The following is a 12,629-nucleotide window of genomic DNA, read 5'->3' on the forward strand; positions in this document are numbered from 1 at the left end:
CCCCACAGAAATGGCAGGTTTTTAAAGATTGCATAACTGTCATTGCCAGTTGGATCCATCCCTCAGTTACGATTTCAGCATATTCTAAATGAGAAACAGCCTGCAAATTCAGTAGGCTTCTGAATGCAAATGGAATGTTTTTAACATTTTTTTTTTCTTCTGAACTCTGTTTGGCTTTATGTTAACAAAAAGCTCTCCCTCACTCTCCACCCTCACTCTCCAACGTAAGATATTGTTAAGAACACGTACACTAGTTTTTATACAGTGTGACACTAATCTAGGATACCTGTTTTACTGTTCTGAGGCATAAGGTATAATTGTAATTCTTAACCTCTTTATAGGAACATTATTTGAAGAGAAACTTTTTATTTGTCTTTCAGATCAATCAGTTTCAACAGCTGGAGCAAGAGATCACAAAGCCTGTAGAGAACGACATTTCGAAATGGAAGCCACCTCAAGCTCTCCAGATTGCAAACAGCACTGCTGCCTCTCATGACAGAAAGCCGCTTTTATTCTACTCTGACCAATATGAGACTCATTTCAATTACCTCCTAAACACCATCGATGCCTTTTTCAGTTGCGTCAACAGTTCTCAGCCCCCCCGAATCTTTGTTGCCCACAGCAAACTCGTCATTTTGAGTGCTCACAAACTTGTGTTTATTGGAGACACGCTCACACGGCAAGTGACAGCTCAGGACATACGCAACAGAGTGAGGAACTCCAGCGACCAGTTGTGTGAACTGCTGAAGAGCATTGTGATGGCTACGAAGATGGCTGCCTTGCATTACCCTAACACCGCTGCGCTACAGGAGATGGTGGACCGAGTAACAGAGCTGTCTCATCAGGCACAGTTGTTTAAACTCTCACTAGTCCAGATGGCATCCTTATGAAACAAAGCACAACATGACCCATGAACAGTGAAACAGAAAAGCAAACTGGAACTATTTTTATGTAAATGTTATCATTTATTTTTTGAAGATATTTTATATGAAATGTTTTAAATATGGTCTTACAAGTTAAAAAATCTAAAGAAATCACTGAGCTGGGAATATATCTGGCTCTATATTGTGTTTCTAATATACATTTAGACATGTATACACTCTGTATATGTTGCTACATTCCCTAAGACATCATTAAGCACCTTAAAGTATGCGTCGGGTAAGCAGTGCGTATCATTTGTATATACTGCTATTTCTTCAGTATATTTAACTGGATGCTACACTCTTTTTGATTCATTCCATCTTAATTTTGGCACATAGACTGGTTGTGAAATCTACTTGTAGCGATCCATGAAGCAAGTGTAATGGTTCTCATAGAACCCCATTCCCTTAATGGAATTAACCTAGTAATTTCCAAGAACTTTAACTACCCTCTCACTGTTTTGTTATATATATGATTCAATCATTCTGAGTAGGATATATGCACAACTGCAACAAGCAACAAAGTATGTTTTTTGGGGAGAAAAGCATTTTTAGGCCATATAAGAAACAACCTTCTAAGAAGGAAAGAACTGTACATATTTAATATTTTATGGCATTCAAATTTTGCTGTTTCTAATAACCATACAATATCAGATTTTAAAACCTGGAGTCTCAGCAACATAGATTTATGTTTACTTTGTATATCCTTGCATCAGCAATTAAAGTCATACTGAAAAACCTTGTTTATGGACTCAGAGTTATCCTGAGAAAATCCGTTGGGCTCATCTTTGAGGCTGCAGATGACCAATGTCTCAAAATATTAGTCCCTCCAGAAGGATTAAGGTAAGGATTGTAATTCATACAGGAAAAACAACAGAATTTGAAATATTGGATAATTAAACATATGTATACATTATACACAATTTGATGAAGAAATGGCACTTATTTTTTTTCTAGGAAAAATTCGTGGAAATAAATTTCATCTACTTCAATTTTGACTTCCATTCAAGTACTGGCCTTTTTTTTCCCTAAATTCTGTTCCATAGCTACTGGTCCTTCTGCACTACAACATTACCAGAAATTACCTACTGTTTTAATAGGGCAATTACATCAGCAGTAGACACAATCTTACACAGTAATTTTCAACTTGGACCCTTAAAAGTAAAGGGTTGCAGGGACCTTTAGAAACTTAATGTATGCCAGCTGCTCCAAAACATGTATAAACTTGTTTTTATTAGCTGCCTTTTGCGTACCCCCTAAAATTAAGTCACAGAACACCAGTCGTGCATGGTCCTCAGATTAGAAGCTACTCCTCAAAGTGGGTAATAGGAGCAGCTGAGCTCATAAATTCCAGGTGATTCTGGCATTTTAAAAGCAGAAACACTACTGTCCTCAGATAAATCAGGGTAGTGCCACATTGATGTATTCTGACTGCAGGAGAGTGCAAATTGCTGGTAAATACACCATGACAAGATCAGTAGCACCCAGAAAACAGATATTTCTGCTTAACTTTTTCTGTTCCCCTGCTTGTATCTAAATATCTGCCTTATTGCAATGGGATTCACTGTCTTGAAACAAAACAGTTTCAGCAGTGTATGAAATGTTGCTGTCTTATATCATCTCAGAGTAAAGACTGCTCTTAACATCCATAACATCACTTTAAGGCTCCAGAAGGTCCCCAGGAAGTCCCAGCCCAACCTCAGAAGCATCAGGATCAGCCACGGTGCTTGGCTCAGGCTTAACATTCAAAGCTCAAATTAGCTTGAGAATAAGGGTACTTATCCTATTGTAACCAATAGCCGAAGCGTGAACCTGTTTTGTACTTACGCCGTTTGGGATTCGTTTGGTTTTCCTTGTTCATTTTTTCCACTGTATATTCTTAGGAAGTGAAAAAGCATTCTGAAGCTTAGCTGTTATGCTGATAGTTTGCGCTTTCAAAAGAACCTTAATCATGAGCCTGTATACAGATTTCGTAGGGAGTCATTTTTAAATCGTTAAATGACTAGGGATTTATTATTTTTTTTTTTTTTAATAAAAGATGATATTTGGCCTTATTTCTTCTTGTTTGTAAGATGCTTAGAGGACTGTAAAAGATCCACATGAGAACCAGAAGAGCAGCTTTGCTCAGTGCAGCCATCCCCTCCCTTCAACCAACAGTGAGAGCCTCCCTCTTCTAATGTGTGCCAAGTTAAGTGTATCTGGGCTTCGATGCCACCTGAAACAACCATATGGCTTGACAGATCAGTGTTTTCTGAAAGTTATTTTCCCATTTCACTGCTGCTGAGGTGTTGCCCTCCCTGCTGTCAAACACCCTGGATGTGCAAGAAAGAGAGAAAAAGCCTGTCGCTGGCTGGGACTGGCTCCACACTTACAGCAGTTTAGCTGCCAACAAAGAAAGTTCCTTCAGAGAAAATACAAATGAAAGCCTTGAGAACAAAGTGCCTTGCCTGGCTCCTTCTGTCTTTGCAAGGGGACAGCCAAGGATTCCTGAAGTGCTCCCTGGGAGTACTCCATTTTGTTCTGCTAAATTTAGAAAAGCCCAACAATAAAGGAGAGACTGGATAACCAAAACAGTTGAGAATAGAAAGCAGAGCCACTTCTCTCTCCTCCCTGAGCTGCAGCATCCCCAGTCAGTTGTCAACAAACCACTGCTGTTTGGCAACTGAGTGGATGGCCCATGTGAAATGAGTCTGATGTCCAGCAGGGAAAAATGGGAAAAATGTCTGCCTCACCCTAATGGCAAACACAGAACACGCTTGGCTCCTTACTCCAGACAAGGAAGTAAATATTAATTCATATTAATTAGACAAACACTTCCTTTCTCTCCCAGAAAGATGACAAAGGGAAAAAGAGTAGAGAAAAGCCACTCTAGAACTTGGCAAGTTTCAGAGAAATTGTCAGTCTCATTGTATAATCTGTTTCCGCAGAGCCCACAGGAACTATACTTTACTACACCCCATACAACGCAACAGCTCTGCTGCACCTCTGAAGTTTCTTGCAAGCCAGGGCTGCACAGCTGCTGCAGTTGCGCTCCCTGGGTATTGCTGGGACTTCAGGAGATCTGCTGTCTGCCTTTCCAGCTAAAGCAATGCAGGTAAAGTCAGTCAAGCTCCCACTCTGCCACCAGATTACACCCCAGTATCTTCACATCCCCTGTAACTTCTATACCCTAGAGCTTCTAGCACTCTCCAATAGGTATATCTGGGATACATTTCAGATCTGTCCCTCCCACATCTCCTGCTGGCACTCCTCAGGGCATTCCTAGGCTGGTAACACCATCCTTCTACAAAGTATCCAAAGCCCATTCTTCTGCCAGTTTCTCCCTGACAAACCCTTCCTCCAGACTGTCTACTCCATCTTAACATGCCTCAGTCTCAAGCTAAAGCCTTTAGAAACCTGTCATGCTTACTCCAAAGTCAGTTCTTAACTTTCCCATGCCTCCTTCTCCTCTCACATTAGTCCACGTTCATGCAGGAAGGTTTCCAGGGCAAAGTATAGTAGTTAGTCTCAGTGCTCCTCCTAACTCTGAAACACATCCGCTCTTCCTCACAGCATACGCTGACAGTTTCAAAAGATATATGCACCGCTCTTAAATCAACTGAGCAATTTTTCTGTCCAAAATAAGATCTAGAAGACCTCAGAGATAGACTATCCAGATAATATAGATTTTGTTTTGAAGCATTTTTCTATTTGCATCTGAATTCCAATAAGGACAGCAGCTTTCCCTGTCTGAGTCCCAGAAACAGCTGTGTGGCTCTTCAGCACCACAGCTAGCCTACAGTCACACCTAGCTCTTCAAGAATTCCTACAAGTGCTTCTGACTCAACTGGGTGTTGAACAGTGCCTGGATGAAGTGACAGGCAGCAGAACACCTAGCCCAGCCTTACAGCAGGGCTGCTGACCTGAAAGCGAGCAGGAACAACAGGAACCTCCTGGGTTGAGGGGGGACTGCATGGGCTCCCTCTGTAGCTGGTACCACCTCAGCTTCACCCAACGAACCGCTCTGAGACAGCCTTCCTTTGATTAAATTAGAGGCAAATTTTGAATGCAGCTCACATCTTTAGCGATGTCTGAGCATGCTGGACACACTGCTGGACTTACTTTGGAAATCAGTACATCATTCTCTTAGTCTTCAGTGCTTGCAAGTTTCAGAGGGAATGAAACAGCAGCCAAACCTTGGAGCAGGTATCTCCCCACCGCTCCTCATCTGAGAAGCTCTTCCGAGTTCAGAGCGGTGTGCTTGTCATCCCACTACCTCCCAGCTCAGCAGCTTAGCGCTGGTGCCCCAAAGCAGAGGAACAGCAAAGACTGTTTTAGGTAAAAATGTTAGGGCATGGTCCAGGCATGCACACAGGCTTCACTTCAGCCTCGCATGGCAGCAGAGCATCGGGAGTTGCCAATGCTGTGGCAAGAAACAAAGAGACAAAAACTGCTTTTTCCTCCTGATAAACTCACATCTACATTTGCCGTGGGTTTATCAGGAGGAAAAGCTGAAACGTTTCAGAAGGCAGAACAGTGCTGAACAGAACAAGACTTTCCTGCCTCTCCTGGGCTTTACTTTGCAATAGTCATCTCCACACACAAGTTTTCATCAAGAAATGAGTGCCTCATTTCTCCTTCCAACAGGCACTGTCAGGCTAAACACAGCCCTGAACGGATTTGCAGCCTGCTTTCTTCTGCCTCTCCCTCTGGTTTTAACTTCTGCCCCTGCACTCCCACAAGCAAAATTCATCAAATCCACATTCCTTGTGTAAGTCTGTGTTGTTTCATTGCCATCTCCATGGCTTCCCTGAGTCACTGCTGGGGGAAGAGCCCCATACCATGAAAGCCTACACACTGCAACTGCAACAAATACAGCACACCTCCCATCTCCCTGTCAAAGGCTTCTGTTTCTCTGCTGAACATGAAGGGGCATGCTATCTTTTTCTGTACAAGCACCAACTTGATAGATCAGGCTGACTACGGCGAGAACAGAATAGGGGAGAACACTGCGCATCAGGTCCACAGGAGATATATAAAGCTCACCCCACCTGAAGCATGTTGCCCCAGCCTTGTGTCATGAGCAGCAGCTGCATCTGCAGGCCACAGCCTCCCAGAAGGTCACTGATAGAAAAACCCCACCATCATCATGATTCCCTGGCTCCACACACGCTCACAGCCACGTGCTGCTGGCCGAAGGAAGGATTTAAAACCTTGCTGCAGCACTGGGGGTTTGTCCTATGAGATCAGAGTGATTTTTCTGCTTCCCTGTAATTTCCCTTAATTACAGGAAAAGCGATTGGAGCTCTTTAAGGCCAAGCTGCAGGATCCCAAATGCAAGAAGCCATTTGTAGCTTCCCATTTAACTAACTTCACCCCATTCAGCCCTGCAGCCAGGGCTACCTGAACCATTTCCAGCCAGGAAAGTGAAGGAGAAAAATTCCCAGAAGCATCTGCTGTTTATGCAGAGGCAGAAACAGGCTTCATTTTAAAATGAAGGTTGCAGTGAAGGACAAGCAGAAAGGTCTGCAAGAGGAGAGCAGAGAGAAAAGAAAAAACAGCAGCTTGCTCTGACTTCAAGCAGCCTTGCAGAAATGAATCAATCTTTAACCTCTTTGTGCAGGTAGAAGGCTCTGGGGCATTTCCCCCATACACTGGTTCAAGCTTGGCTTAATTCCCAGCTAAACTCAAAGATAAAAAGCCACAAGAGTGACTGGCTGTGAACACAAAAAAGAAAAACGGACTTACACTGTTTTGTTTTTCCACCCTGTGCTTTGATTTTATGAAGGATGGTGAAAGCAGCTCAGCCAAAAACCATTATCTCAGGAGGCAATTTAAGCTAGAAACCAGTACCTGTAATTAACTTGCATTCCAGTAGGGGAGAAATTAACTTAACTGGGCTTTTTTTTGTGTGTGTGTGTGCTGCATTTCAAAGAGAAATTTATTTTTGATAAATGAGAACAATCACATGTATTTTGCACTGCTCGACCTGCAGCTTTTGTCCCTGCTTGAGACGCTGCTAACAGATTTACTTCAGGAATGAGCACAGCCCTGCTGGCAATTCGCATTGCTTTTATAGGAACTAGTACGATGAGTGAAAGGACATTCCTAGAGCAGGGCTGTGCTTTACAGGACATGTCATGGCCCTATGCACATATGCAGGCGGTGGACACAGGATCCAGCATTTTCACCCTGCAGCAGCAGCAGGAGGAACTTTATTTAAACTAAAAATAATTATGAATTACCTAGTCTCCTGAGTGGAGTCTTGAACACTGTGGTGGTCTTTGTTCCTGTGTAGTTTAGAAACAAATGTCCTGCTTTGTGGATGGCTCACCTATAGGAGAAATTTTGTACAAAATGGTAGCTTAAATACTGTTCTCTAGATATGCTTCTCTACTGTTTTCTAAAATGTTTTTATTCTTGATTTGTAGCCCCAAATACTCTGGTAAAGATATATTTATTTATTTTCCCTGTTGAAAGCTAATCAAATGCCCTGAAACATGTCCAGAGAAGGGCTACAAAGCTGGTGAAGGGCCTGAAACACAAGTCCTGTGAGGAGCAGCCGAGGGAACTGGGGTTGTTCAGTCTGGAGGAGGCTCAGGGGAGACCTTATTGCTCTCTACAGCTACCTGAAAGGAAGCTGTGGGGAGCTGGGGGTTGGCCTCTTCTCACAGGTAACTAGTGATAGGCCTAGAGGGAATGGCCTCAAATTGCACAGGGGGAGGTTTAGGTTGGAAATGAGGAGACATTTCTTCTCAGAAAGAGTGGTTGGGCATTGGAATAGGTTGCTTCAGGATGTGGCAGAGTCACCATCTCAAGGAAAGGTTGGACATGGTGCTTAGGTACACAGTTTAGTGGGTGACAGTGGTGGCTGGGCTAGATGATCTTGGAGGTCTTTTCTCCATGCTATGCACACTGACAAATCCTGCAGCTGTGAGCAGTATGAATCACCCAGCTCCACCCAAGTTTGTATCACTGCTTGAAGGCAGTGATACAAATGAGAGCCTACTCCTTGTTCCCTCTTTTCTTCTCCCTAGGGGTGGTGTACTCAGAAGTGCCCCAGTTTGGGTCAGTTCATCTCTTCTCCTAATGTAAGACACCCCAGGTGTGACTTCACTTGCTTATCTAGACATTTGCACAGGAGCAATCACCAGGGCTCTCCTTAAACTATAGAATAGAGAGAAATAGGCTCAGTAAAGTCTGATCCGTATGACTAAGTATACTTTAGCATGAGATAAACTCTCTCCAGGCTCCATTGTTTACATCTCCTCAAGCCTCTACAGGCAGCTTGGGTAAGTGGCTCATCAACAAACAATCACATTGTGGAATCCTAACATAACAAGTCCCACATCTGTCTCCCATAACTTGGTGCGGCTACATATGGAGTTTAACTGAGGTCACAAGCTAAAACACTTTAGAAGCTTGTGGGTTTCCCCAGGACTAGGGAGCCTAGCGTCAGTAAATTCAAGCTTTGGTGCTGAGGCTTCATCAAATCTCTTCTCTTGACAGCTCCCTGCTTGAAGCAGGGCTGAGCCCAGGCAGTCACCAGGGGTTCTGGTAGGAGCCCACAGCTGCCAGCCTGCAAGCATGACAATGGCTGAATCACAAAAAAATAAGGCGGCTGAAAGAACTTCTATTTTACATACATTACAGCATACAATTACTTACATTATAGCATACAATTTCAAAGTGTGGGTTTCAAAATGACTTTCTGACAGTGATTTTGCTTTCTTTTACTAGTTAGAAACATGTTATGAAAGATTGTCATTTACTGTTTCCCAACTGCCAGCATATAGGCCTCCATCTCATTTTTGACCCATATCAGCATGAGCACGACAATTATTTGGCATACAATATGTACCTAAGTGAGTACACACATTCAATTAAATGAGTCTTCTACAGTGCACGATATTTGGAAACAGTCTCAGCTTATTCTCCATGCTTTATCTGGGCAAAGATTTGTTGCACGGGCAAAGAAACTGCCCATGCAACAAATTGCAGGCGCAGCTGGTAGCACATTAATAACAAGTAAGGTACTGCAGCACTGTGCTCATCAACAGCTAACCAGAGCACACTTAAGATGGGAGCATCAGGACACACAAACTGCTCCTATACCACAAACCCATGGTACTACTATCTGGGAAGACAGAAGCACAGACAGGCCAGCACTTGTTACCAGACCCTTACCACAACCCAAATCACTGCAGCTCACTGGTTTTCCAGCAGACAGATCTTCCTCCAGATGTGCTAGCGAAGGGAGTGAAATCCCACGTTTCACATTTTTCATATGGAGCCATTACATCTAACTTTCTGGTCAGGGTTCCATGACAGGGCAGCAGCACAGGAGCTCAAGGCTATCTGTGGTATCTTATACAGCAAGCCAAAGCCTTTGGAGCAACAATTCTGACCCTTTGCCATTTTCTACAGAAGTCATTCCTTGTAAATCTCTGCACCCAGGCAAGGCACCAGAGACAGATCTCTGTGCCCCACAATTGTTCACTTCCATTCTTCTTCTTGGAAAAAAAAAAAAAAAAAAAAAAAAAAAAGTGTAAATAGAAAAGTGAAATACAATGTTTTGTACCAGAAAGCACCCATGCCTTCCCAGGAGAAAACTGTACAACAGGCACAGACTGCAGCAGCAGCCTTCCTTTCCCCAGCAGGGCTACTTGTCCACAGCCATGAAGACAAAGGTACCAGCCTCATTACCAGAGCAGCCACAGCTGTGCCCCCTCACCAGCTGAGAAGTGTATATATCTTTAAAAACCTATTTCATACTCACAGCATGAAGTCCTCCAGACTTGATTCATCTCTTGCCCTTGCACTGCAGGCAGAGAGAATGAAAAAAAAAAAAACAACAACAACAACAAAAAAAAAAAAAAAAAAACACAAACAAAACAAACCAAAACACAACAGAAAACCAAAAGGCTTTCCAAGCCCTACCTTTTGCACAAGTAGGAAGACTGATGAGCTTTCCACAGCTTCCTTGCCCAGGTGGGACAGTCTCACACCTGCTGGCAGCAGCACAAAGCCTGAAAGCAAAGCCTGGCTCCGAAACACACCAGCTCCTCAGCATGCAGAATGGGAATGGGAAGGCTGCCACTCGCACTGCACCAGATACTGACACTGCAGTAGCAGTAGGTTACTGCTACTAATGACAGTAAAAGGCTGTCATTAGTAGCAGTAACCATGATGGCTATTAATGAAACTCAGTCTATTGCGGCTTCTTCCCGGTGCAGGAAGCACACACCAAACCCTACCACTGCACCCTCTCCTTCTCTCAGCACAATTTCTTCCTTTTGCTAGGATGGGACAAGCTCACCCAATCTCCCAGAATTACTTACGAAGCATCCTCCAGTCCCGTTTGAAGTACTGAGGACAAGTGCGGCTCATCTAACATGAACTCTCAGTTCCTCTCAGGAAGGCCATGGGACAGAGGAGAAAATCTAGTGCCATTGTTGAAGATAGGCGTGGAATGTGATCACAGGGAGATGTCTCTCCTATACAGCATCAAAGGAGCTTCCACTGATGTGGTGGATGGATCCTGCAAGACGCTGACCTGCTAGGTGACTGCAAACAACCCAGTTTATTCCCAATGCATTTACTTTTGTTAAGAGGCTGTCTTGCCAAGTGCTTAGAACTGTTAAAAAGAGCAGCAGCCCTCCAGACCCAAGCAGCACATGAATGGCTCTGATGCAGAAGGGCAAGGGAAGCCCTGCATTAACCCTACCTTTATACACAAACTCCTGTGCACAGCTGACCTGAATCCTTCCTGTCTTTCCATCCACTCCTTACTTACAGAAAACCTGCAGGGACATAGTGTCTTTGAGCTCAGTCTCTAAGCGATAGTTTGAAGGAGAAATGCATGTAGCCTGAACACAGACACAGCTGCAATAAGCCCTGTTTCCCTGGCAAGGTATACAGCCTGAAAGATAATAATAATAATAATAATATGCCAGCAGCTCTAAGTGTTAGATTTGATAAAGGGGACTTGCTATTACTCCCAGCTAACAAACAAGGGTTCAAAGGGACACCAACAAAATGCTCCCTGCTTCTCCCTTTGCCTGAATCATCAGGATGACTCACAAGCTAGCAAGGCTCCCACTACATCTGTATCTCATTGCTCTTCTCAAGGATTTCTGTCTTTATTACAAAGAAAACGTGACACAGGCTCTCTACCTCCAAGCCTAGTATTAAAACCTTCCCTGCAAGTCTAATATTAAGTGAGCTCATCATGAGTCTTGGTTTTACGGCCAGAAAACAGCTGCTCCATAACCAGGAAGATTTTGACCAGCTCTGGTGGGCTGTCATTTCACCTCACATCCCTACAGTGAAACCATAAGAAGTGTGAGAAATGCAACAGCAGGTTGTTTCTGAAGAGATCTGGACAGCAGACAGTTTGCTCCTATGACTAGTCCAGAAAAAAATAAACATGGAAAACTAACACATTTCTTTAAGCTGGTCTTTACAACGTTACAGTATGTTCATAACCCTGAGAGGTAAAGAAATGCTGCTTCTATTTCATGGCAAGCAGTAAGAAAAGCAGATCCCTCTTGGTACTTTTGGGGTTTCCTTTGAGGCAGATCATTTTTGAGGTCACTTTGACAAAAAAAAAAATAATCCAGTGACCCTCTACTGCAGAACAACATGCAATTCCCCCAAGCACAGGATTCTACATACAGCTCACAGCTTTCTTGGCACGAGGCATGCAGGAATGCCCCTGTCCCTCCCAGCCAAGATCCACCAGGATTTCCACCGGGATCGCTAAAAATAGGGACAGCAAAGGCGCTTGACTGCACTGGGTGCACTGATGGGTGGGTGCTCAACACGTATCCTGCACTGTGCCCTCTTACCTGCAAAGCTTGAAGGCCCACGCCATCTAGTGGTGAACAACTGGGCCCCAAGCTCCCTTTTCACCTACCTTTGGCAACAAAATCCTCCAAGTTTCAGACGAGACAAGCACAATTCATCTGTCTGAGAAGCCAGTCCAGAGGTAAACGCTTTCCTGATAGCCACACTATTACTGCAGCACTTAGGAGGAACACGAGGACATCTTGGAACTAGAGATAAGGAAAAAGTCAAGTCTCCCCTCAGTGAATCCTTTAGAAAGTGTAAAAACTAATGCCATTTTGTAAACGTAATTGCTGGTCATTAAATACTGCAAATGTCAAATAAACCTTGTGATTTTGGCAAATTAAGAAGCTAATACAGAAATTCAACAGAAGAACTGAGAACAAGATCCAGAAAGTGAAATTTGTATTTTCTGATACCAGACTTTCAAGTCCTACTGAGCCATTCAAATTCTCCAGCACAGAGGAGAAGATATTAATATCCACATATAACAGGCTACCCTCCACTGCAGCAGTTTTGAGGAGGATGTAGGGTGCACACACCTCCTCATTTGCTAAATTACTCCAGTGAAGGCAAGGCAACTGAAGCTCCAATCACAGGTTTCACAGCACAGATTTCTGCATAGAAGGCTGGAAGTTTTAATGGAGGGAACAACAATCAGCTGCCTGCATCGTACTGCACACACACAGCCCCAGCTGGGAAGGATTTGCAGCTAAATAGTTACCAGGCCACAGCCCCTAATACAGGACACATCTTCTCACCCTTCCAAGTTCAGGGGCATTGGCAGAGTCCTGGTGGCAAAGCACCCAAGCCACACTAGATGGAAGTACATCACAAACAGTGTACACGTACAGTACAGATGCTCAAAACACACAGATTTAT

General features: G+C 43.7%; 1 protein-coding gene across 1 annotated transcript in view; it reads left to right on the plus strand.

Moving 5' to 3' along the window:
- NEDD9 (neural precursor cell expressed, developmentally down-regulated 9) overlaps positions 1-961 on the plus strand; it is a 36,371-nt gene extending 35,410 nt beyond the window's left edge. The window contains exon 7 of the mRNA XM_032182687.1: positions 381-961. Within this exon, the coding sequence (XP_032038578.1) occupies positions 381-890 (510 nt within the window). The 3' untranslated portion in view covers positions 891-961. The remainder of the gene's footprint in view (positions 1-380) is intronic.
- The last annotated feature ends 11,668 nt before the right edge of the window (positions 962-12,629 follow it).

The sequence above is a fragment of the Aythya fuligula genome, chromosome 2 (assembly GCF_009819795.1).
Source record: "Aythya fuligula isolate bAytFul2 chromosome 2, bAytFul2.pri, whole genome shotgun sequence".
Lineage (NCBI taxonomy): Eukaryota > Metazoa > Chordata > Aves > Anseriformes > Anatidae > Aythya > Aythya fuligula.